The 27637-nt window shown below is 39.7% G+C and overlaps 1 protein-coding gene across 3 annotated transcripts in view; it reads left to right on the forward strand.

The window, feature by feature from the left end:
• dnaaf5 (dynein axonemal assembly factor 5) overlaps window positions 1–27637 on the forward strand; it is a 115813-nt gene that overhangs the window by 59946 nt on the left and 28230 nt on the right. For all 3 annotated transcript variants that reach the window (XM_043711346.2, XM_087997911.1, XM_043711344.2), the window contains exons 6-8: window positions 6151–6363; window positions 12316–12459; window positions 23531–23699. In XM_043711346.2, coding sequence (XP_043567281.2) covers window positions 6151–6363; window positions 12316–12459; window positions 23531–23699 — 526 coding nt within the window. The remainder of the gene's footprint in view (window positions 1–6150; window positions 6364–12315; window positions 12460–23530; window positions 23700–27637) is intronic.

Genomic DNA, 27637 nt, shown 5'->3' on the forward strand with positions numbered 1-27637 from the left:
GGGGTAGGAGGAAAAACAGTTTTACATCAATGGTTAGGTCTTCTGATGCACTGCTTGAGAGGATTATGGATATACATTCAATTAAAGGCTTTTAATGGAAAATTGGACAAATATTTTGAAGAAAATAAAGCATGTACATGGTAAAAGAAAGAGGTGGATATTGGGATGAAATGAGTTATTGTTTTGAAACAGTCAGTGCAAGTTTAATGTGGTTAAGCCGCCTGTGGGTATATTATTCTATATAATTAATCAGCATAAAGGTAAAATTGTCATAGTCCCATTGGACCATAGGATTGCTTTCTCTCATTAGAGAGAGAGACAATTGGTGGTGACTTTAACCTGAGGATCATGACACCTCAGTTGAGGGGTGAGGTTGAGAAAGCAGGACCTTCATGGTGACTTGAAGCTGGTGTGGGAATTGGACCCATGCTGTTGGTAACACTCTGCATCACAAATCAGCAATCCAGCCAGTTGAACTAATCAACAAGAGTACCTTGAAAATATCTTACATACAGTGTCTCAGAGGAAAATGTTTTTAACAAAATTTGGAATTGAATCAAGTTTTGAAGTGTGTCATAATTTAAGAGGTGGAAAAGTTTAGGAATGGAATTCCACAGCTCAGAGCCAAGAGCATAACTGCCAACGGTAGAACAAAGAAAATCATGGGTACAGTTCTCAAACCTTGTTTTCACTGTATGATATCAGTTGAGGCATTAACATGACAATTTAATTGCTGAACAATCTGCAATTTATTTTTGACTGTTCCTTTTATTTTGAAAACTGTTGTCTTTTATTAGCATTTGCAACTTAATGTTTTCTGCCTTCTTAAAGGGTAACTTTTAGTACTGCAGAGTTTGTTTTCTCTAGGATGACAAACAAACACGATATCCAGTAACTGTCAAGCTTTAATTTGACACTACATTTTAAAATGCTTCTACTGGGCTTTTTAAAAGTAATCAATGTTGGTAATAAATGCTAGTCTAACCCAGTAGCCATAAGTGGTACCAGATGTAAACATTTTGTTTTCCAAGAGCAGTTTCCCAATCACAAGAAAATAGAGTCATAGAGATGTACAGCACTGCAACAGACCCTTCGATCCAACACATCCATGCCAACCAGATATCCCAACCCAATCTAGTCCCATCTGCCAGCACCCGGTCCATATCCCTCTAAGCCCTTCCTGTTCATATACCCATCCACTGCCTTTTAATGTTGCAATTGTATACCAGCGTCCACCATTTCCACTGGCAGCTCATTCCATACACACACCACCCTTTGTGAAAAGTTGCTCCTTAGGTCTCTTTTATATCTTTCTCCTCTCACCCTATACCTATGCCCTCTAGTTCTGGACTTCCCCACCCCAGGGAAAAGACTTTGTCTATTTATCCTGTCCATGCCCCTCACAATTTTGTAAACCTCTATAAGGTCACCCCACAGCCTCTGGCGCTCCGGGAAAACAGCCCCAGCCTGTTCAGCCTCTGCCTATAGCTCCAATCACAAAGATGATGTCACATCAAATGCCTGGTTCATTTCCAACTTGTTATTGCTCGAGCAACAGAGGAGGATAATTCTTCAAATTTAACCAGGAAAGGTTTTTGTATAGAAATGCTTCTGACATAAAGAGGGAATCATTGTAACCTCATTCATGACAGGCCTTTAATTTGATGTCTTTTTTTTTACACACGCAGACCGTTTTGCATTGCCATGTTTGCAATCTGTTACCTGCTGAACTAATCTGCATTATATTGTTCGTACTTCTCTGTTATTGTAAATTTGGTTTTTCCGGTAGTTTTCAAGGGGATGAACCCACCTAAATTCATTGGTTAAGCTTTTTTGCAAGGACTTAAAGCGTGTTATTGAAAAGTTTTTTTTTTGCTAAATGCTTCATTTTAAGGGGCATTTATCCTCACATTGCTACGGTTTCAAAGTAGATGCATTAACAGAGGTAGGGCTGTTCAAAACTTATTTGAATATTGTTACAAAGAAATGGGAAGGAACTATGTTCACACATTCAAAATAATTTCACTTGAAGGAGTAGCATCTCTTTTCTGTGCTGGCCATTTTGAATAACACAACAGATGTTGAATAGGTAGTTAGATTGATTAAAGGTTTTGTTCTGTTTTAATTTTTAAAGCAGCAAAATATTGTTTGTTTTTTTTTGGAACATAAGTAACTGTGGCTTTCATCTCCTTAAGGGTAACTTTTTTATATTTTTGAGAATTGTGCAATTCACTGTGAATCACAAATGCAATTTAACGTCTGTACACACACTGGAAAAGATGTTTTGATTTGAAGGAGTGATGACCATATTAGAAATAAATTTTTATTTATTTCTTGGGTGAAATTGATTTTTTTTTTGCCTTCTCAAAGCAAAATAGAGGAAATTCTACACTGCTGTCACCAGCCTCGACAATTAACAATAGTTGATTAACTATGTAGATGTGTTTTTGGACTGCAGTCTACTACTCCTAACATCTTGCATTATATACTGTTATCAATTTGTAATCTAATTTTTATGAAATATTAAAGATAAATAGGATATTTTTAAATTCATTCATGAGATGTGGGCATGCTGGCTGATCCACCATTTATTGTCCATCACTAGTTGTCTTTCAGAACATGGTAAGGCTGCCTTCTATAACTCCTGAAGTCCATTTTGAGTAGATAGCCCCATAGTGCTGTTGGGGAAAGAGTTCCAGGATCTAGATCCAGCGACCGTGAAAGAAGGACTACATATTTCCAAGTCAAGATAGTGAAGTCTTTGGAGGGGAACTTGCAGATGGTGGTGTTCCCATGTATGTGCTGCCCTTATCCTTCTAGATGGTAGTTTTGTAATGATACTGTCACTTAAGAGGTTATTATCCTTTTTTATTTTTTAAAGAGAGGTTGTAAGGCAGAGGTGACAAACTGGCCACTGACTTAATAAACAACTTATGAGGCCTTAGTTTTTTTTTAAAGTTGGAACAATGGAAGCAGCCTGAATGCATGTGGCCAGCTCTCTCACATCCAGATTTTTGGATTTTGTTTTTTTTCAGTAACAACAGTAGCTATTGGGGTCTCCAAAGAGTTGGAAGCTTTAGCAAATGATTCCGAGCTGCTACTTGCTCTGAAATTTCTCTTGATTTTTCTTCCTCCTGGATTTGAGAAATGCACGTAATAATCTGTGTCAGAATTTGCCTTCTTGCCAAGGGGTGTTTTCATGGAATGTTACGATTAATTTGTAATAGGTCCCGTTGCTATTTTCAGTTGGGTTTTTTTTCCCCAAAAATTCAGTTATTCTAAGTTCCTCTTTTGTTTGTATTGTAACTATAGTGTTTAAATTACCTGTGTTTTGCTTAACGTCAAGTAGTTTGACCAGTCGCAGTGCATCTGGCACACGACACTTCACATCTAACTTTAAATTAAGAAAATAAGCTACTTTCTTAAAATATTTGGAGGGGTCTGGTCCATAACAGTGTTCATAAGTTTTGAATTGCTGCAGTGCATATTGTAAATGGTATACACTGCTGCTCCTGAGCGTATGTAACCCCATGGAATATTGATAGTGGAGGATTGAGCAATGGTAATGATGCTGAATGTCAAGGGTAGTAATTGAGTTCTATCTTGTTGGAGATGGCCATTAGCTAGCAGTTGTATGATGTAATTGTTATTTGTCACTTGATAGCACAAGTTGGATATTGTCCAGGTCTTGCTGCATTAGAACAAGGACATCATCAGTATTTGAGTTGTGAATAAAGTCATCGTCATATAGCACGGAAGCAGACCCTTCAGTCCAACCTGTGCCAACCAGATCGCTCAATCTTACCTCGTCCCATTTACCAGCATTTGGCCCATATCCCCCTCAACCCTTCCTATTCAAGTACCCATCCAGGTGTCTTTTATATATTGTAATTGTACCTACCTCCATCACTTCGTCTGGCATCTTGTACCATATATGCACAATCCTTTATGTGATGGTCCTTTAGAAATCTTTTCCCCCTTTCACCTTAAACCTATGCTGTCTGGTTTTGATCCCCACCCTTGACTATTCACCACCCTATCCATACCCCTCATGATTTTATAAACCTTTGTAAGGTCATTCCTAAGCCTGTGACACTCCAGGAATAAAGCCCCAGTCTATTCAGCCTCTCCGTACAATTCAAACTCCCCAGTCCTGGCAACATTCTTGTAAATCTTTTCTGCAATCTCTTAAGTTTAACAACATCCTTCCTATAGAAGGCCGACCAGAATTGTATGTGATATTCCAAAAGTGGCTGCTATCGAAGGAACAAAAGAGAAATATGATAGAAGAACAGACCCTTTGGCCTTCCAAGCCTGTGCCGATCATCATGTCCTTACTAAACTCAAAAAAAAATCAAATCTTCTGCCCTTATTTGGCCCATATCCCTCATTTTCCTCCCAATTCATGTAACCATCCAGATGCCTCTTAAATGTCACCAACCTATCTGCTTCCAAAGCCTTTTCTGGTAGTGCGTTCCAGGCTTCTACCACTGTCTACATGAAAAACTTCTCTTGCACATCTCCCTTAAACTTTCTTCCTCTCACCTTGAACCTATGCCCCCTTGTAATTGAAATTTCAACCCTGGGAAAAAGCCTCTGACTATCTACACTACCTATGTCTCTCATAATTTTGTAGACCTCTATCAGTCACAGTCTTTCCAGTGAAAACAATCCTAATCTTTTTAACCTTTGCTCATAGCCAATGCCCTGAAGACCAGGCAACATCCTGGTGAACCTTCTCAGCACTCTTTCCAAAGCTTCCACATCCTTCTGATAGTGTGGTGACCAATATTGCATACAGTACTTCAGGTGCAACTGGACAAGAGTTTCATACCGCTGCAACATGGTTTGCCAACTCTCGACTCCATACCCCAGCCAATGAAGGCAAGCATGCCATTTGCCTTCTTAATCACCTTAGCGAGCTGTGGACCTGCATGCCCAGATCCATCTGGAAGTCAATGTTCCTCAGGGTTCTGCCATTTACAGTGTAATGCACACCTAAATTTGATCCTCCAAAACGCATCACCTCACATTTGTCTGAATTAACCTTCATTTCTGTGCCCAAGTTGCCAATCTATCCATATCTTGTTGTATTCTTTCACAATCGCCAGCACTATCAGCAACTCCACAAATCTTTGTGTCATCTGCAAACTTAATAATCAGACCACCTAGATTTTCCTCCAAATACTTTATATATACTACAAACAACAGAGGACCTAAGATATATCCCTGTGGAACACCACTAGTTACTGGTCTCCATTCTGAAAAGCACCTTGCCACTGCTACCGTCTGTCTTCTGTGACCAAGCCAGTTATGTATTCATCTAGCCAGCCCACCCCAAATCCCATTTGGTTTTAGTTTTTGTACCAATCTGCCACATGGGACTTTATCAAATGCCTTCCTAAAGTCCATATAAACTACATCCACACACAGACAGCCCTTCTCTCATCGATTATCTTTGTCACCTCTTCAAAAAATTCAAAGCCATGCTGTCTGTCACTAATTAGCCCATTTTTTTCCAAATGTGCATATATCTTGTCCCTCAGTATCTTCTCCAAGAGCTTCCCCACCACAGACATCAGGCTCACCTTCCTGTAATTTCCTGGATTATCCCTGCTTCCTTTCTTAAACAAAAGATCAACACTGGCGAATTTCCAGTCCTGTGGAACCTTGGCTGGGTTAAAGGGGATGCGAAGATATGCCCCAGCTTTTATTTCCCTTATCTCTTGCAGTAATATCTTGTACAGCTGCAACATAACATCCCAACTCATATACTCAGTGCACTGACCAATGAAGGCAAGCGTGCCAAATGCTACCTTCACCACCCTGTCTACCTGTGACTTCACTTTCAAGGAATAATGTACCCGTGCCCCTCAGTCTTTTTGTTTAGCAACACTTCTCAGGACCGTAACATTAACTGTATAAGTCCTGCCTTGATTTGCCTTACCAAAATGCAACACTTCACATTTATCTAAATTAAACTGCATCTACCACTCACTGGCCATAGGCATTTGTAAATAATTTTATGACATTTGCAGTTTGTTTTAAGAAAATTGAATAATTTTCAAGAATGTACTTCAAATACATCAGGCGGTTGGATAAAGGTTTCCAGTTCCAAGCTTTGACTTCTTAACACTTCTGTCATTTCAGTCTGTAAAGGCAGCAGAACTGATTGGAACATTTGTGGATCCCGAGGTCTTTTTGAAATTGATTCTGACAGCACTCAAGAAATCAGCCTGTACTGCTCACCTGATGGTTCTTAGTGCAGTCATTAAAGGTACCTCAAAACAAGTGCTGCATCCACATCTGCTGAGAATTGGAGAGACCCTGGCTCTTCCTGACATATGCCAAGTATCCCAAAAGGTAAATGTTAATAAAAGTTGAGGTTTGTTATCTAAAATCTTGCATTGTATTTTTCTTTAGTTTCATTTCTTTTCCAACAAAAGCAAAACCTTGTAGATATTGCAGATCAGAAATGAAAGTGGAAGATACTTTAAATGCCCAGGAGATCAGGGAGCATTTGTCGTGAGAAAAACAGAGCTAACCTTTTGGGTCAGTAATCTTGTATCAGAACTGAAAAACTGAAATGTTGTGGTCTTGAAACAAGTATAGAGGGCAAGGGCGAAATATAAAGTCAGCACGTTACTGATTCTGCTGTTTTCAGCTCCCCCAGATATTTTTTTAAAATTTCTTTTCTAGTCCCATTACCATATGACCATGGAAATGTTACAGCACACGAAATGGCATTCAGCCCATCATATGTGTGCTGGCGAATAAACTAGGAACACATCTTTAGCACTTTGCCTGGAGCCTTGCAAGTTAGAATGCTTTAGGTGCAGATCCAAGTTCCTTTTAAAGGAGCTGCGGGTCTCTTGTATTTCACCTTATTGCAGAGCTTTGCTAGTTATTCTTCCTTCCTCTGACAGCAACCCTCCCACCCCCACCACCGCAACTCCCCACCTTCCTGTCTCAATTCTTGCGTATATGTTACACATCTAACTTTTGAATTTTCTCTATCCATGGGTCTCAATATGTAATGTGATTTCTATCCATGGATCATTTCTGACCCCCTGAGTATTTAGAATATTTTCTGTTTTTCCTCTTTTTATCTTTTATAACTTACATTTTTCATATAAGCAAAAGAGAAACTGAGTAAACATGGAAGTGAGACCTTTTGTTGTTCTGTTGTCTGTCATATGATGGAAGCATGTATGATGTGTTTTTGACTTTGACTGGGTGAAGACAATTATTTTTTGGTAAGGAAACCTGACCAACTTGTATGAGATAACAATGCAGTTTTGTCTCGATCACCTTAAACATTACAATAAAGAAGCAGAGTACAGAAACAGGAAATTCTAGAAATACTCAGCTGTAATGGCAGCATTTGTGGAGAGAAAGATAGTTAAGGCTTTGAATCCTTGACATTTGATCAGAACAAAAGAAGGGGGATTGGTGAACAGAAAAGCAGTACAATATTGAAACTGTAATTTAGTTGTTGCATGTTTCTCTGTTTATTTATTGATGCTAGCAGTACCAGATGTAGATTGGATTAGATTAGATTAGATTCCTGCCAGTGTGGAAACAGGCCCTTCGGCCCAACAAGTCCACACCGATCCTCTGAAGAGTAACCCGCCCAGACCCATTTCCCTCTGACTAATGTACCTAACACTCTGGGCAATTCAGCATGGCCGATTCACCTGACCTGAATCTCTTTGGACTGTGGGAGGAAACCGGAGCACCCGGAGGAAACCCACACAGACACAGGGAGAATGTGTAAACTCCACACAGACAGTCACCCGAGGCTGGAATCGAACCTGGGACTCTGGTGCTGTGAGGCGGCACTGCTAACCACTGAGCCACTGTTAATGATGATATATACAGGTTAGTGCTATGCATGGTTGGTACAAAAACTATCACTTATCTGTTGGTTATTAGAAGGTGGAATGGTAAAGACGAAATAATATTCCAAACAGTAGGCAGTTAGAGTCGTAGAATCTCACTGCATGGAAACAAACCTTCAGTCCAACTCATCTGCGTCAGCCAAACATCCCAGTCTGATTTAGTCCCATTTGCCAGTTTTTGGCCCATATCCCACGAAACCATTCCAATTTATATACCCATCCAGATACCTTTTAAATGTTATAATTGTACCATCTCCACCGTTTCGTCTGGCAGCTTATTCTGTACACGCACCACCCTCTGCGTGAAAATGTTGTACCTTAGATCCCATTTAAATCGTTTCCCCTCTCACCTTAAATCTATGCCCTCTCTAGTTTTTGACTACCTTGCCTGAGGAAAAAGACATTGGGTATTCACCCAATCTGTGCCCCTCGTGATTTTATAAATCACGATAAGGTCACCTTTCAGCATCTGACGCTCCAGGGAAAATAGCCCCAGTCTATTCAGTCGATGTTGAGAAGACCAAATCGGGAGCAAAGAGTACAGTAGCTGACATGTGGAAGTGCATGGACCTAACAAGTGAACCGCAGGTGGTGGGGTCTGTTTGTAGGTGACAGAAATGGCAGAGGATAATGGAATGTTTGCGGAGGTTGGTGGGGTGGAAGGTGAGGTTCTGTCCTTGTTGCAGTTGGAGGGGAGGGGGTTGCAGGGCAGAGGTGCAGGAGGTGGAGGAGATGCACTGGAGGGCATCATTGACCACATGGGAGGGGAAACCTGTGCCCACATCTTCCCCTTTACCTCCGTCCAAAGCTTCAAAGGAGCCTTCCACATCTGTCAGAGATTTACCTGCACTTCGACACACATCCCTACTGTATCTGTTGCTCCCGATGTGGTCTCCTCTACATTGGGGATACAGGACGCCTTATTGCGGAACGCTTCAGAGAACATCGCTGGGACACTTGCACAAAACAACCCCACTGCCCAGAGGCCGAACATTTTAACTACACATCCCACTCCACCAAGGATATGCAGGTCCTGGGCCTCTTCGACCACCACACCCTAACCACCTGATGCCTGAAGGAAGAATGTCTCATCTTCCGCCTTGGAACCCTCCAACCGAATGGAATCAATGTGGATTTCATCTGTTTCTTCTTTTCCCCTTCTCCAACCTTGTACCAGATCCAACCCTCCAACTCGACGCTGCCCTTTTGACTTGTCCTACCTGTCCATCTTCCTTCCAACCGACCCGCTCCAAACTCCCTCTCCAACTTTTCACCTGCACCCCCTTCTTCATCTACCTATCACCTTCTCAGCTACCTCGTTCTCCCCCCCCAAACATTTATCTCTCAGCCACCTTGGCCAACCCCTCATTCCTAATGAGGGGCTTATGCTCGAAAAGTCGATTCTCTTAATCCTCAGAAACTGCCTGACTGGCTGTGCTATTCCAGCACCACACTCTTTGATTCTTGTGCTTTTGTCAATGCTGCAGTAACTATTTTTGTATCTGAAAGTTTACATTGATTATAAAATCTGTAGTGTGAATGTGAAATAGTGTCACACTGGTAATTCAGCTAAAGCTATCTGCCTAAGATTGTTTGAAAAATTTGTCACAAATGAAAATAATAATGAATCAGACTATTAAAATGCTTAAAGCATGCTGATCTGTAGCTTTTGTAATTCCTCCTTGACCAGCAATTAGTAATAGCAGCCAATTTGAGCAAAATAATTAAAACAGGAATGTTTTCACGATTTGTCATCTACACATTTAATGACTTGTTTAAGCTTGAGAGTCTGGACAACCGAATAGTATTTGAACCTTCAAACATTGAGGAATTTACCTTATTGTATATGTCAGAAACCCGCTTTCCTGTGCTTGAAGTAATCTTTAGAATGGATTGTATTATAATTCATGTAAACTGCTTTGGACTATTAACTAAGTACAGTTTGGTTAACAGTCCATCAAGCCTTTTTTCCATTTATTCTCTCAAATGTTGATGTGACATGGATATATTTATTTGGCATCCATAAGCCAAGCAAAGAAATGGATAAACTGGGAAGCTGTTAGTGTTTCTGGAAAGGCCTGTTTGGAAGAAGTTGTCGTCACAGAGTAACCAGAGACTAGTTGTCAGTGAGAAGGTTGTTATGCTTCCGAGAAAGAAAAAAAAAGATTTTTAATCCAAGGACTACTCCTAACCGAGTAAATCATTCCTGAAGTACGTTTATAAGTTATACGTCAACTATTTGACTTAATAGTTTCACAGAGGTACAGATTTACTGAAGCAGCCCCAAGCTGTGACATTGAAAGTAGTAATGCTGTTAGTGGTAATGATGCCGTTCAGATGTCTTGATTGCTATAATAACTTGTATTACTGATGATTAAAATACATTAAGCGCATTGTTACTTTGCTGAATTCCCATTTTTTGTTTGTTCTTGCAGTTTTTAATTTGAAATTAGTTTGAATTCCTGCCCTCCTTGCCCCTGCCTTGCCTTTTCTGGATCTACTGTCTTGTATAGAGATCAGTTTAATAGGTGCTCATCGACTGCATTACTTAGCTCAAGCGGCTGATCCAGTTGTTGATTATTAAGGGATAGGTTGACATTTGTGTTGGAGAGCTGCACAAGGCCACTTTACAGTGTTTTAGATTTCGGAAATTCCATTTGAACAACATGACATAACTTCCCCTCATGAAAATGAAAGATGTTTTATATCAGAACAAACTTTGTTTCTTATTTGGGTGTAAATCAATCCATTTAATGCATAAAGATCATCTTGTACACTCATATATCTTTCAGTTGAGATGTATGTCCCCTTCCTTTCAATAGAGTAATGTAATAGTACCGTACTGAGACATGGTCAGGTTTGTATTTATGCTAATCAATCATCACATAGTTAATGGCATGACACCTCACATTCACAATCACATTTTGTCTTCAACCACCTGTTTGCCTGCTGTAGCTTTGTCACTTAAGTCTTCAAATAGAGTTCTTCCATCCCAGTTTTGACCTCCCATGCAGTCTGGACTACTTTTGGTCTGGGGATACTGGTCAAAGTCATTTGGCAAGTGTACACTATTTCTCTTCAACTTAGTGTTGACTGGTATCCTTGGTAGACTGTTGTCAACATATGCTCCTTCCACTTGTTAATATTGTGCCTTTTTCAGGATTCACTTGGCACCACTCGCAAGTAGTAACTGGATGCCACCATTAAAGAAAAAATTGTTGCCACTGATTCATTATGTTTACTACTGTGGTTTCTAAAAATTTTTTTCTAGTTTTAGTTTTTTCTTTTTTTCTCTCATTGATAGACCTTCAAATATTTTGCACTTCAGTCACAATTTGATTGCATTTAGAAATACTTGAAGTTGCTAATTTTATGGTTAATGAGTGTAAGTGTAATAGCTGCCTATTATAGCTGCCTAAGATAAAACATGAATTGCTGCCAAATGTTGATATTTGTTCCACTGCTTCTTTGAGAAGCAAAGGGAATTTTTTCTGTTCTTCCATTAGATTGTATAGAATTGACCCGGAAACAAATTTCTTTTCCTGATTAGAGCCAGGTGTTAATAGTAGTGGCTAAAGAGAATATATGATGATTAACCCAACAGCAAATTGGGATTCTTTGTTGTGGAAGGGAACTCACTCTTTTCAAAAATTGTTCAGCGTCTTCTCTGGAGGTATTTGCCCTTGTGTTCTCAGCCAAATTTTGCACCTGGCAGTCGAGCTGAATGAAATTTGATCCATGTCTTTGAAATCTGTTGCATTAATGACAACCTGCGAGAAAATGGTATGAGAAAAAAGATTTGTGTCTTTTGTCTAAACAAGTTGAGGAGAAAATTTTGTGCTTGTACAAAAGGAGCAGCACTTTAGCACACATTAAGGTCACACATACTCAATTTTGGTCTCGTTTTAAATTAGCAGCCAATCTTTGGCAGTTTTCTAACACCAGCAATCAAACAAATGGAGACAAAGAAATCAAAAGTACACAACAAAATAATATGGAGGCAAAAATTAAAGATCCAAAAATTACGTTAAATCAGTCCTTGCTAGCCATGATTGAAACTGTATACTAACCAGCAATCTTTTACCAGCAAACTTATTTGATTTTTATCTTGTGCTTGCTTCTACTCCCAGAAACAAGTTGTTCTGGATGAAGTAGCTGATGATTGGTAGAAAATGTGTAGGTTCCCAATATTAAACCTCAAGTGCACTTTTTTTCACTTCTGTTCCACCAGAGGAGTTGCACCTTATTGAATGGATAAAAACATAATTTGTAAAGCATTCAAATATAGCTTTGAAATAAAATTTGCAATATATTTCTATTCAAGACAAATAATCTACTTTTGGGTTCGAGTCATATGTGCATTTATAGTGCAAAAATGTTAGTTGATTTTTTTTTCTTCTTTATGAAACTGTAGGTTGAGTATTTGGAACAGCTGCTTCTTTGTGTGCAGATCTTAATTACGGTATGTGGAAAGCAATGCAGTGAAATAAATTTGCATCTGCTTAAAGTGCTGGTGACCATCACATCCTTAACGTCTGACCAAGAACTGGAAAACAAGGTATTACCAAGTGCAAACTTACCCAGATCTGCGAGTTGAATAGCCTGTCTGTAAATTAGGTTTTGAAATGGTTCGCGCTTTCAAACAAAAATTAACTGCTGAGTGCATTCGCTGTCTTTTTAGCTTTAGCTTTAACTTTAAACACGTTATTTTATAACTGAAGTTTCACGTTGCAATGTGTTTGATTTTTGTAAGTTGAAATGATTTTAAATGGAAGATACATTGAAGATGTATACATTGAATTAAGTTCAAGTATTAGGTATAAAACTAAGATACACTGAATGTTAGGTGTTTCCCAGTAGATTGTGTTCTTGTCTCTTGGTCAGATGTTACGACATCAAGTTCTATTTCTGGACTTGAACCCAAAAATCAGAGGATATTCCAATGCAGAAGTGAAGCTGCACTGTTGAAGGTGCTGCAGTTAGTTGAGAGATTGAATCAAGGTTCCCTTTACCCCCTCAAGTGGATGTAAAATATTACATGGCACAATTTCTGAGTAGATTAAGGGAGCTATCCCTTATGTTATCGCCAATATAAATGTCTCAGACAACACCACAAAACGATTATCTGGTCATTGTCACATTGTTTTGTATGGGAGTTTGCTGTGCAGAAGTTGACTGTTCGGATTCCTAAATTAAAACTGTGACTAGACTCAAAATGTTTAATTGACTGTAAAGAACTTTGAGAATGTATTAGTCCTTAAAAGGCAAAATCTTTTTTATGTTTTTCAAATGACAAATTCAATGTTGGTCACTCACACAGAATCATGTTTGCCTCTGTGCATTTTCTCTTTTACTTGCATCATTATATGTGCTTTAATTCTAACATGGCATTACTTATCTGGCTTGGTTCTAACTCTATGATTGATGGCCTTGTCATGTCAACAAAGGTGCACTCAAGTTGCTGTTGATTGTATTGGGATATTGAAACCCTAGTTTGCTTTCGTCGTCCAGCACTTTGCCATCGTTTTGCTTGAATTTGAACTTCACCTTTCATAGCTAGTTTAACAACATTCGGTGTAGACTGAGGGATAAAAGGCCACTTTTGACTCAAGTCCAAAATTTCCAAGAGGTTTCCAGTATGGCCAGTTGGATACATGTGTTAATATGTTGATGGATTTTCAGAATGCCTTTGGCAATATTCAATTAAGTAGTTATGAGCAGGTTATCTCACGGAATGGTCATGGAGATCACATATTTCAATGTACAACTTTTGGTTGAGGACACTGCAAATGAAACTGACAATTTGGCTAATGACAAATTCAAAAGGATTCATATTTTCTTATTGATGATATTGAGAGAGGATCAGACACTTTGCAGTGAAGTGTGAAGTAGTGTGGAAGTGTGGAGTCACATGGGAAATTTAGGTTAAATTCAGGAAGCTTACTGCAAGATTGGCTCTTTTTGTTGTGAATAGATTTATGAAGTCACACCAAACACAGAAGACAAGGTGAAAAACATTAGTTGGTAGGATTAGTAAAGGTTAGAATAGAGATTTCAAGGTAACAAGATTTTGGAATGCTTTGAACGTGATCCCCTGAAAAGCATTGGTCAGGTTTTCTTAACTTATTTGTCCTTGAGAGGTGGGTAGTGAAGATTCTTATGCCAATCAGCAACTGAGGTCAAGTTGGACTGTTTACTTTGGAAAGGAAAATCCTTTTGAGGTGATCTCATTTTGAAGTTTTCAATATTAGGAGGAGTTGGAAAAATAATTGATCCAAATTCTTTATATTAACAAATAGTTAGCACTCTTAAGAAAAGAGATGGAACTTTATATTAAAAGGTGATGAAGCACTTGAATAAGCAAGAAAGCACTTGCATTGTGCAATGCTTTTCACCAGCTCACGATATCCCAAAATACTATTAAAGGTATTTTTGTTGTCATCAGTGTAATGTCGGAGTAAATTCATATGACAATGATATTGAAATGTTTCAAAGTTTAAAAGACTGTTTGAAGACATTTTTGAGAGAGATTTAGGGGACAAGTGAGATAGGTCTTGTCTCTGGCAATGCAGTGGCTGAATTGGGTGGAAGGCATTTCCTGCTTATAGAAATCTAAAATTTTGTGAACTATAAAATTATGTTACGCCTCTTAAATAACGTCAATCTAAGGCAAAATTGTTCTTAGTAACATAGAACGTTACAGTGTTGCCTTCAGCCCTTGACCTTGCGCCGGCCTGTGGAACCAATCTGAAGCTTATCTATCGTATACTATTCCATTTTCATCCATATGTTTATCCAATAGCCATTTAAATGCCCTTAAGGTTGGCAAGTCTACTACTGTTGCAGGCAGGGCGTCCATGCCCTACTACTCTAAGTAAATAAACTTCCTCTGACATCTGTCCTTTATCTCTTACCTCTCAGTTTAAAGTTATGTCCCCTTGTGCTATCTGAAGAAAAAGGCTCTCAGCGCCCACCCTATCTAACCCTCTGATTAACTTATTTGTCTCAATTAAGTCACTTCTCAATCGTTTTCTCTCGAATGAAAATAGCCTCAAGTCGCTCAGCCTTTCCTCATAAGACCTTCCCTCCAACTAGGCAATGTCCTAGTAACTCACCTGTGAACCTTTTCCAAAGCTCCCTCTAATGCGGTGACCAGAACTGTACGCAATACTCCAAGTGCGGCCACACTAGAGTTTTGTATAGCTGCAACATGACCTTGTGGCTCTGAAACTCAGTCCCTCGACCAATAAAAGCTAACACACTGTATGCCTTCTTAACAACCCTATCAACCTGGGTGGCAACTTTCAGGGATCTATGCACATGGACACCGAGATCTCTCTGCTCATCTACACTGCCAAGAATCTTACCATTAGCCTAGTACTCTCTCTATTCCTGTTGCCCCTTCCAAAATGAATCACTTCACACTTTTCCACGTTCAACTCCATTTACCACCTCTCAGCCCAGTTCTGCAGCTTATCTATGTGCCTCTTAACTTGCAACATCCTTTGGCACTGTCCACAATTCCACCTACCTTAGTATCATCCGCAAACTTACTAACCCATCCTTCTATGCCCTCACCCAGGTCATTTATATAAATGACAAACAACAGCGGATCCAAAACAGATCCTTGTGGTACCCCATGACGAACTGAACTCCAGCATGAACATTTCCCATCAACCATCACCCTCTGTCTTGTTACAACTGGCCAATTTCTGATTCAAACCGTTAAATCACCCTCAATCCTATGCCTCCATATTTTGTGCAATAGCCTACCATGGGCAACCTTATCAAACGCTGTACTGAAATCCATATACACCACATCAACTGCTTCACCCTCATCCACCTGTTTGGTTACCTTCTCAAAGAACTCAATAAGGTTTGTGAGGCACGACCTAAGCAGTGATCACAAAACAGTTGACTGTCCCTAATCAACTTATTCCTTTCTAGGTAATGATAAATCATATCTCTTGTAAACTCTTCCAACACTTTATCGACCACCAAAGTAAGGTTCACTGGTCTATAATTACCAGGGTTGTCTGCAATCCCCTTGAACAAGGGGACAACATTTGCTATCCTCCAATCTTGCACTATTCCAGTAGACAACAATGACATAAAGATCAAAGCCAAAGTCTGTGCATTCTGCTCCCTGGCTTCCCAGAGAATCCTAAAATAAATCCCATATTGCCTAGGGGTCTTATCATTTTCACACTTCTCAGAATTGCTGACACCTCCTCCTTGTGAACCTTAATCCTGTCTCGTCTAGTAGCCTGTATCTCAGTATTCTCCTCGACAACATTGTTTTTTTCTAATGTAAATACCAATGAAAAATATTCATTTAGCGCTTTGCCTATCCCCTCGAACTTCACGCACAACTTCCCACTACTGTCCTTGATTAGCCCTAATCTTACTCTTAGTTATTCTTTTATTCCTGATATATGGATAGAAAGCTTTAGGGTTTTCCTTTATCCTACCTGCCAACGACTTCTCATGTCCCCTCCTGGCTTCTCTTAGTTCTCTCTTTAGGGTTTTCCTGGCTAGCTTGTAACTCTTAACTGCCCCAACTGAGCCTTCACGTCTCATCCTAACATAAGCCGCCACCTCCTTCTTGACAAGCGATTCAGCCTCCCTAGTAAACCACGGCTCCCTCAATCGACCACTTCCTCCGTGCCTGACAGGTATGTACTTATCAAGGACATGTTCCTTGAATAAACTCCACATTTCAATTGTGCCCATCCCATGCAATTTCTTTCCCCATCTAGTGCATCCTAAATTTTGCTTAATCACATCATAACTGCCTTTGCCCTAATTATTACTGTTGTCCTGCACTAAAGTAAACATAACTGAATTATGGTCACTCTCACCAAAGTGCTCACCTACCTCCAAATCTTATACCTGGCCTGGTTCATTACCCAGTGCCAAACCAATGTGGCCTCTCTCCTTGTTGGCCTGTCTACATGCTGTGTCAGGAAACACCCCCCCACTTTGCACACATTTCACAAAAACTGACCTATCTAAAGTACTTGAACTTTAGTATTTCCAGTCAGTATTTGGAAAGTTAAGATCCCCATCACAACTACTCTAGTACTCTTACACCTATCCAGAATCATCTTTGCAATCCTTTCCTCTACATCTCTGGAACTATTCAGAGGCCTATAGAAAACTCCCAACAGGGTGACCTCTCCTTTCCTGCTTCTAACCTCAGCCCATACTACCTCAGTAGGCGAGTCCTCAGGTGTCCTTTCTGTCACTGTCATACTGTCCTTGACTAACAATGACACACCTCCCCCTCTTTTATCATCATCTCTGTTCTTACTAAAACATCTAAATCCTGGAACCTTGAATAAACTCCACATTTCAATTGTGCCCATCCCATGCAATTTCTTTCCCCATCTAGTGCATCCTAAATTTTGCTTAATCACATCATAACTGCCTTTGCCCTAATTATTACTGTTGTCCTGCACTAAAGTAAACATAACTGAATTATGGTCACTCTCACCAAAGTGCTCACCTACCTCCAAATCTTATACCTGGCCTGGTTCATTACCCAGTGCCAAACCAATGTGGCCTCTCTCCTTGTTGGCCTGTCTACATGCTGTGTCAGGAAACACCCCCCCACTTTGCACACATTTCACAAAAACTGACCTATCTAAAGTACTTGAACTTTAGTATTTCCAGTCAGTATTTGGAAAGTTAAGATCCCCATCACAACTACCCTAGTACTCTTACACCTATCCAGAATCATCTTTGCAATCCTTTCCTCTACATCTCTGGAACTATTCAGAGGCCTATAGAAAACTCCCAACAGGGTGACCTCTCCTTTCCTGTTTCTAACCTCAGCCCATACTACCTCAGTAGGCGAGTCCTCAGGTGTCCTTTCTGTCACTGTCATACTGTCCTTGACTAACAATGACACACCTCCCCCTCTTTTATCATCATCTCTGTTCTTACTAAAACATCTAAATCCTGGAACCTGCAACAATCATTCCTGTCCCTGCTCTATCCATGTCTTTGAAATGGCCACAACATCCAAATCCCACATACCAACCTATGCTGCAATTTCACCCACCTTATTCTGGATGTTCCTGGTGTTGAAGTGGACACACTTCAAACCACCTTCCTGCTTACTGGTGCACTCTTGTGACCTTGAAACTATATTTCTGACCTCACCACTCAACCTCCTGGACATTGGAGCTACAATTCAGGTTCCCATCTCCCTGCTGAATTAGTTTAAACCCTCCTGAAGAGCATTGTACCCCTCTGGTTCAGGTGAACATCATCTGTTTGTAGATGTCCCACCTACCCAAAATATAAAGAGGAACAATGTCGCTGTTAAGACTTCTCATACAAGAGTAATGCAAAATCAGTGCTCGACACTAGATCAAATCATCTCAATTGAATGGTTTTGACAAATTCGTACTGGTGGAAATCCTCAAATTAATTCAGAGGGTGTATTATGTGCATTTATGTTTAGGTAAAGTTCCTATATTTTCATAAATTTCAACTATTCTGAGGATTGAAATAGAGCAGTGGTAGCTTCCAGAGTTGCAACTGTTGGTGATTTGGGATTTCAGTGATTATCTTTTGACAGCATGTGCAAAATGTTGTAATAATTAATATTTAGGCACCTTTTACTATTTACGAATGTGTTCTGAATTTCTTTGATTGTGAATGTTATGTTTGATTTCTCGTCCAATGAGTATATTCATGTAATCATTAAAGCATTTCAGAAAAAAGATGTATTCACTGATCCCAAGCAATATTGTAGCTCCTGATTCTCAATATTCATTTTTTATTAAAAAATGAAGCAACAGTGCTCAGTTTCTATTTAGCTTTGGGCAAGGGGAGGGGTTGAGAAGAAATAGTTATTTTCGACTTGTTCCGTTTCCTGACATGATTGAAGAATGGATGGAATAAATCAGAGTTTTTCATATTGAATTGAAATGATTTTGTGCAAGAGGGGGGCTGACCTCTTTTTGGTCTAGTTGTTTAAAGGAGACACTTGAGCAGGGACAGAAAAAACAACGTACAAGGACACTAAGGTTCTTGCCTACTCTTTTCTTGGGTGCTACTGTACCCCATTCATCAAAATACAGTTGACTAGCTTCATTGCCATAGCCAACCATTGATTTGGTGTACAAGATCAACTGTGGCAGTTATGTAGAATTGGACATTTGAACCTTTAACTTGCCACGTTGGTTGTTCTGTAATTGTTTAATTTGCGTGGAGAGAATCTTGAAAAATATCTTTGGAATAATTTTCATCTCCTTTATCATGAACTAGAGGTCATTTGTCCCACCTGGGTTACATATTAATCCGACTTTTCTCAAATCATTGAAAAACTATGCCCTTATTTTGAAGTGTCACACCAAAGTGTTTATTTATGCAGGAGCTTTAGATTGACTGCTATTCAGGAGGTCAGCGCTGATCTGCCTTAATTGTTAAGATTCAGTATTGCCTTTGTAGTCCTCAATGTACCAACCATTCTCAGATAGCATTCTCAGAAGCAAATTTCTGTGTGTGCCCTTGAGTTAGTGCAAAATTATTTGAACTCTGGAACCTGACTGAATCCAACCCAGATAAGTGGTACAAAAGGCAGTTGCTATCAATGTGAAATGAGTTTGAAGCAATCAAGTTTCTAACGAGCATTGTTCAATGTCACTTCCCATGTTTCTTCCTTCCCACCTTCCTGATTCTGTGGTTTTAGTACCTCTTTTAATTAGGAAAGCTTACATTTATACAGCATATTCTTAACATCAGAACTTTCTAAAGTACTTTACAGCCAGATGATACTTTCTAAAGTCTAGTCACTGTTAAAGTGGCAGGAAACAAAGCCAATTTGCACAATGATCTCCCACAAATGGCTCAATTAACATCTGTCACAGTACTGGAGTCATCTAAAAGACGTCACCTTTGACAGTGCAGTGGTTGCGTAATCCTGGCCTAAATTTTGTGTTCACGTCCCTGGAGTGGGACTTAAACCTGCATCCTTCTGTCTCACAAACCAGAATCAGTCGGTTCCATAGGCAGGCACTCAGGAGATGTGGCTGTGGTGGCGAGTCTGCTTCAGGACGTGGCTGAAGAGCTTCAGGGCAGAGCAGATGACCTGGGGGTTGCAGTGAGAGAGAAACTCACCTGAGATCCTAGTAGAGGGAGGAGGAGAACTTCTTCAAAGCATAGGCATCCTTGGAAGAGGCTTCACAATAGGGTTAAAATCAACTAGGAGAAAGTGAAGACTGTAGATGCTGGAGATCAGAATCAAGAGTGTGGTGCTGAAAGAGCACAGCAGGTCAGGCAGCATCTGAGGAACAGGCGAATCAATGTTTTGGGCATATGCCCTTTCTACTAATTCTCCTAATCTCTTTCCCCTAATATGAGAACAGGATGAAAAGTGCATCCTGGGACAATGAGTGGGGGGAGGTCTACTGGTTTGTAATCTCTTACTTGGTGGAATATAAGCAATGTGCCTACATCACAGAATAGTTTAATCATCTGGGAAATCAGAGGCAAATCGAAGTTTTGAAACACTTGAGCATTTGAGGTTTTCAGAAGCACAATTACCACATTCTCACCTCGTCTTTGAATCCAACCCATAAGGATGAGGTGGAAGTCTGTTCTTTGTACCTGCTGTAAAGAGTTTGGAAGTGAAATAATTTTGGACAGTCTCCATCCATTTCCGAATGGGAACACGGCCACAACACAAAACTTTGTGTAATTAGGCACAAATTGGCAATCTGTCTCTGAAAAGCTTTGAGGCTGGATGGTGTGGAAAGTAGAAGCATTATGTTGGTGTAATAGTTGGTGATCATTATGAGATTTCAAAGTGAAGGCACATGTCAAAAAAAAACTGAGAGAGTTTTATGCTTCATGTCACAACATGGTATCTATAACAGGAATGTTTCATGTCGACAGGAGAAACGTATTTTGAATGTCAACACTACACTTAATGAACATAAATTCCTCTTTGCGCAGGTTATGATTTTAAAATCAAGCTTTTTAAAGTACATATACATACAGTAAAATGTTTCTTGACTGTTCTTAAGCATGTTGTAATTCATTAGCTGACTTCAACCTTGATGCTTTTTCTGCAGCTGGAGCAGACGGCTGTTGAGATAGGCATAAACAATGCATCCACCACAAGCATAAATCAATGTGTCTGATGAAATGCATTGCACAGCGGGTCCATTCAACTCATCATGGCTGTACTGGCTCTTTGCAAGAGTCGTCCAACTAGTCTAACTTGCCTGTACTTTTCCTGTACTGCAGTTTTTCTTTTAGATGCATTCATCTAATTCCCTTTTTGAAATTTATTAATCTGCTACTACCACCCTTTTGAAGCAGTCCATTCCATATATAAGCCAAATGTATATGTAAAATTCACTTTTTTCTCGCAATGGACTGAGACCATAAGATCCTAAGAAATAGGAACATGAGTAGGCTATTTGACCCCTCAAACCTGCTACACCATTTGAAAGGATCATGTCTGATCTAACAATCCTCATGTCCATTTTCCTGCCCTTTTCCCATAACTCTTTATTCCATACTGATAGGGCTTCCTCTATCTCAGCCTTAAATATACAGAATGACTCTGCCCCTCAGCTCTCTGTGAAAAGAAGTTTCAAAGACCCTCTGAGAGAAGGAATTGCTCCTCACACCACTTGGCATCCCTTTATTCTGAGGTTATGACATCTGGCCCTCGACTGTACCACAAGGAGACACATCTCTGCATTTACTCTGTTAAGCCCCTGAAAACTTTCATATGTTTTGATGCGATCCTCTCTCATTCTTCTAAATGAGTAGAGTCCCATTATGTTTAGCCTTTGCTCCATACCAGGGCATCCTCGTGAACCTTTTCCAAACAGTCTCCAATGAAATAATATCTTTCCTTAAATAAGGAGGTCAAAACTGCTCATAATATTTCAGATGTGACCTCACCAACACCATGTACAATTGCAACAAGACTTTCTTACTCCAACCTCTCTTGAAATCGGAGCCTGCATTCCATTAGCTTTCCTGATTACCTACTGCACTTGTGTACTAGCTTTGTGTTTTGTGCTTCAGTACACCCAAGTCCCTTGTAGTCTGTTGCAGTTTTTCTTCATTTAAGTAATACTCTGTACTTTTGTTCTCCCTTCTAAAATGAACAATGTCACATTTTGCCATATTATACCCTATTTGCCAACTTTTTGCCCACTTACTTAACCTATTAGTATCTCTCTGTAATCTGTTTGTATCCCTCTCACAACTTGCCTTTCCATTTACTTTTGTGTCATCTGCAAATTTGGCTAGAGAACATTTGTTTCCTTCCTCAAAGTCACTTATATATATATTTTAAACCATCCCTGTGGATTGTCACGGGTCATGGACCTGAAGAAGATCCCATTATCCCCACTCTCTGTTTCTGGCTCATTAACCAGTTCACTGTTCTTGGCAGTGTGCTACCTCCAACACCATCTTATGACTTTTGTAAGATAGCTTATCGAGCGCCTTCTTAAGTCCAAGTACAACATACTTTCTGGTTTCCCCTGAATCTATTCTGGTTGAGCTCTCAGACATGATTTCCCTTTCATGAAGTCATGCTGACTCTGCTTGATTAGATTATGATTTTCCAAATGTTCCACTGTTACCTGTCCTAATAATTGATTCCAATATTTTTCCAATAATAGATATGAGGCTCATCAGCCTATAGTTGACAGCTTTTTGCCTCCCCATTTTGAGGGGGTCTATTACAGGCAATTTTCCAAATATCCACTGATACTTCTGTAGAGTCCAAGGATATCTTGAAAATTACAACCAATGCCTTCACTATGACTGTAGCTACATCTTTTAGGATTCAATTATGTAAGCCATCAGGTCAGGGGACTTATCTGCCTTTGGCCCTATTAGTTTGTCTATTTTACTTCTCTAGTGATAGTATTTAATTCCTCCCCCATATTCTTTAGGATTAATAGGATGTTCGAAATATCATCCACCAAAAAAACTGATGCAAGCTATCTGTTTAACTCCTCTGTCATCGCCTTGTTTCCCATAATTGTCTTCCCAGATCCTTTTCTAAGGGGCATATGGTCACTTTGACCCCTCTCTTCCTTTTCATATATTTAAAGAAACCCTTAATGCCAGTTTTCATATTCCTCACTAGTTTGCTGTGGTAGGTTTTTTTTCCCTCTTTTTCTTTTTAGTTGGCCTTTGCTGGATTCTGAATTTATCCCAGTCTTCAAGGCTGTCACTGAGCTTTGCATTTGTGAATACTTTTGCTTTCAGTTCAAGACTGTCCTTAACTTCTATCATGTTTTTGTCTAGGTAAACTGTAGCCCGTGCAGACATAAGTTTTTTTCATTTCCTCATTCTTCTCTCTGAAATAATGCAGGATTGATTCTTTATTGAAATCCCCTTTTATGCTGATCTGTTGACTCTGCAACTGTCACAAGGAGGAGCTTTGGCATCATTTCTTCAAATACTGAGACTTGACACACCCAGTTTGTTTACTGGCAATAGATATCAGATGTTGTAGGCAAATTGGCTCTGCAGTGAGAAGTCTCCTGTAAAGACTGTACTCTGTTTTTGTGAATTATTTATGCCATTACAGTGAGCTGTTAACATACTGCAAAATGAAGCCTGTGGACTGGTTGCAGGTAGAAAAGACCTTGGCTTCCTTGGCTGCAGCACAGAACTTCGATAATTTTTTGCATCTGTACAGACAACACATAAGTCAACTGATTGGATGGGTGGCTGACACACAACACCAGTGGACCAACTACTCTGCGCAGCACTTGCAGTTTGAAACTATTATAACTCAATCAGGTAAGAAATATAAATTGTTCAGTCTTTTACATTTTACATCACTGATATATTACAGAGACAGATCTTTTATTGCCTGAGCTGCGTGTGAAGTTTTCTGTGTACTTGAGAAGGCAGAGTATATTTTAGATTGTCAAGCTGTATCCTTAAATAAAAATTGTATATGCTTCAATCAGATCACCTCTTGCTCTCCTAAGCTTGTAAAATATCGGCTGAATCTATTTGACCTTCCCTCATCAGATATTTTTCTCATTTCAGGAATTAGTATACTGATCAGAGTCCTATATAAGTAAAATGATCATTTTCTTTATTATCTACAACCTGTTTTCCTTTCCAAACTATTTGTCAAACCTCTTATGGTGAGTGGGATTTAGATGGGAATAGATGGGAAAATCTCAATGTTTTAGTCTCTCAGCTGCAATCTTTTCCTACTTGAAATAAATTAACATCACATCTGTGATAACCCCTTTAAGGCCCAAAGGGAATCACTAATAAATCTCCCTGTGGAGCTCTGTGTGTTGATTTCCTTGGTAACTGGCAATGGTGTGCCGAGCTGGAACTCGACAACTGAGCCCTTTTAGGAAGCAGACCTCGGGCAATTGTGGCACAGAGATAGAGTCCCTACCCCTAGTCCAAAATGCCGAGGTACAAATCCTACCTGTTGTGTAATTCCCCACATGTCTGAACACATTGAATATTAAAAAATAGGTTCAATTTTTTAAAAACTATAAAGCAGATGCAGGGATGGGTCTGCAGAACTGTCTATTCTGGCCTGGGACTAGTCTATATATGCCACAAATAGAGCCTCTATTTAGTGTTCAACACTAAAGGATGTTCTTTTCCAGTTGGGCTTTGTCAATGATTACAGCATCCAAGAAAGACTATTTGTTTGGTTTTCAGTTGCCTTTAGTATCTCTGCCCCTGCCTAGATTACTATAATGCCAAAAAAACAAAATTTTGTACGATCACCTGAATATTCTCCTGTTTCCAGTAACCACCAGCAATGTTCCTTTCATATGGTTTGTGATAAGATTTCCCTTTTACTCGTTTCATTTTCCAGAACCAAAGCAGTTATTTTCAAACAAATCCCGTAACTTGACATTGAGTTTGACTTTATTTTTCAAATCTTTTAATGAGCCAAAAATCGCAACTATTTCATGCCTCTTCAATTCAATCCTAATTGAACAATTAGGTTAATTTTAATTTAATGTGTTCTTGAATTGAAAAGTCGATTCCATAGGAACAAGTTAGTCTAATTGCACGTAAAACTATTAATAGCAGAAATAAGCAACATGATCCCATTGAGGCTGCTCTGCCATTCAGTAAGATCATGACTGATCTCTGTTTTGAATTCCACATTCCCACTGACCCTCGATAACCTTTGCTTCATGTTAGTCAAGGGAATCATTATATCTTCGTCTTAAATAAATTTTCAATGACCTCATTTCCACTGTCTTCTAAAGCAGAATGGTCCAATGCTACATGGTCATGTGAGAGAATTTTGCCTCATTTGTGTTCTAAAGGGGCAACCTCTGCATTTTTAAGTAGTGAACCAACCAACTGCCCCCGTCCAAAACACACATTTCATTCACTCACTCGACCACAAGAGGAAGCATTCTCCACATTCACCTTGTCCATTCAGGATTTTAGTCTCTTGAATCACACCACTTTCTCTTCTGAACTCCAGCAGAAACAAGCCCAATTTGTCCAATCCTTTGTCATCAGACAACTTGCTTGTTCCAGGTAGCAATCTAGTAACCACCTTCTGCCCCTGCCTAGATTACTATAAAGCCAAAAAAACAAAATTTTGTATGATCACCTGATTCCATTGCTTTGATTGCATTTATAAACCCTTCCTTAGATAAAGATACCAAAACTTCAGTGAATATCTGAGATATGATCTTGCCAGTGCTGTAGAGTCACACTGCGTGGAAACAGACTCTTCTATCCAACAAGTCTATGCTGACCATGTTCCCAAACTAAACTACTTCCACCTGTCTGCATTTAGCCCATATCCCCCCATTCTATTTTTACAAACTCTCTATTCCTAGTAACATCCTGGTAAATTTTTTCGTAGCCCTTTCTAATTTAGTAATGTCCTTCCTATATTAGGGTGACCAGAACTGGACAGAATACTCCAAAAGAGGCCTCACCAATGTTATGTTTGATGTTGTGTCATTTTCCACGATGAAATGTAATGGTCCTCTGAAGTGACTCCTCATTCACTCACAATGAGATGCTGCTGTTCCTTTCGGATGTTTGTTTCTCCACTGCATCAGTGTAATGTGTTTTCCTGTACTCCCTCTTGTGACCTAGCCAACCATGGGAGTAGTCTTTGAGCAGTGTAGTAAAAACTCCAATGTTCAGGAATGCACATTTTGTCCCATCTGTTCAGCGGCAGGATATCAGCCCTGAGACAGTCACACAGTCTGCCCTGCACTGACAAATCATGCAAGTCAGGTCGAGGGTTTACAAGAGCCAACATCTTCCCCATTGCTGGGGTCTACATACTCAAGCAAGGGATTCTCAGTATGTGACGCAAGCAAAGTCCTCCTGAGAGGTGACTCTCACTGTGTCTTGCAGGGCTCATAGGGAGGTGTTTGTATTTGTCCATCTCATGACACTGGCAACTCACACACAGCGAAAGTGCCGCCCTTGCAATGATAGTGCCACACAAAAGGGAGAGAGAGAGGGCAGATGGGGCTAATACCATCAGACAAAATGTGACAGACCTGAGGAGCTGCCTTCAGGTTGGGAGCTCTCTGTCTAATATCCTCTTTCATGGAGGGTTGGCCTAGAATATTATAGCGCTCCAGGTTTATGGAAGTACCCACTGTCTTACAGCTATAACTGAAGCATAATGTCTTTCCTTTTAAGGTTCAATTCCTCTCATAATGAAGGATAGCATTCTATTAGCCACCCTAATTACTTGCTGTATGTGTACACTATTTTTTCCTGACATGCTAGAAGCACAGGTGATCCCTCTGTTTGTTCAATTTCTGCTGTGCTTCTCCATTTATTTAATAATGTCCCATGTCTCATTCTTCCTACCAAATTGAGCAATTTATATTTTTCTACCATGTACTCCTTGTGCCAGATTTTGACTACTTGCTCAATTGAACTATTTACATAACCATCTGCAACCTCTGATACCTTTTTACAATGCAATTTCTACCTAACTTTGTCATCTGCAAAATTATTTACCATACCTTAGCTCCCCAAATCACAATTAGTGATGAATCGCATAAATTGGAGGTCTCAGTACAGAGTCATCCCATCCTGCCAATCTGAAAAAGACCCATTTTACTCTGTTTTCTGCCAGCCAGGTAATCATCTATCCATGCTGGTCTGGTGTGCTTTACACCACAAAGTTTTGATTTACGCAATGACCTTTTGAAGTGTTATCTCATAAATGCTTTTTGGCAATCCAAGGAGAGTGCATGTAGAGGTTCACCTTTATCCAACTGCACTTATTACTCCTTCAAAGAACATCAATAAATTGGATAAACATGATTTCCCTTACAAAATTGCAGACCAACTCTTCCCAATTACGTTGAGTTTTTCCTAAATGCCCTGCTCTTGCCTCTTCAATAAACAATTCTAATCCTTGCCCACGACCAGATGTCAAGCGAAATGGGCCAGGGATTCCTGATTAGTGCATTTCTTCATTGAATAGAGGATGCTACTTGCTCATTTCTAGTCTTTTGGAACCTTGCCAAAATTTTGGAAAGTGAACACCAAAGCTTGTTATATTAGCCTCATTTTTAAGACCCAAGGATGAGGTCCATCAGCACCTGGTTGGAGAAAGTGAGGACTGCAGATGCTGGAGGTCAGAGTCGACAGTGTAGTGCTGAAAAAGCAGAGCAGGTCAGGCAGCGTCTGGGGAGCAGAAGAATCGACGTTTTGGGATAAGCCTGATGAAGGGCTTATGCCCAAAACAT

Source organism: Chiloscyllium plagiosum, unplaced genomic scaffold (genome assembly GCF_037043375.1).
Source record: "Chiloscyllium plagiosum isolate Xiang-an unplaced genomic scaffold, Cpla_swu_hap1 HiC_scaffold_20, whole genome shotgun sequence".
Classification (NCBI taxonomy): domain Eukaryota; kingdom Metazoa; phylum Chordata; class Chondrichthyes; order Orectolobiformes; family Hemiscylliidae; genus Chiloscyllium; species Chiloscyllium plagiosum.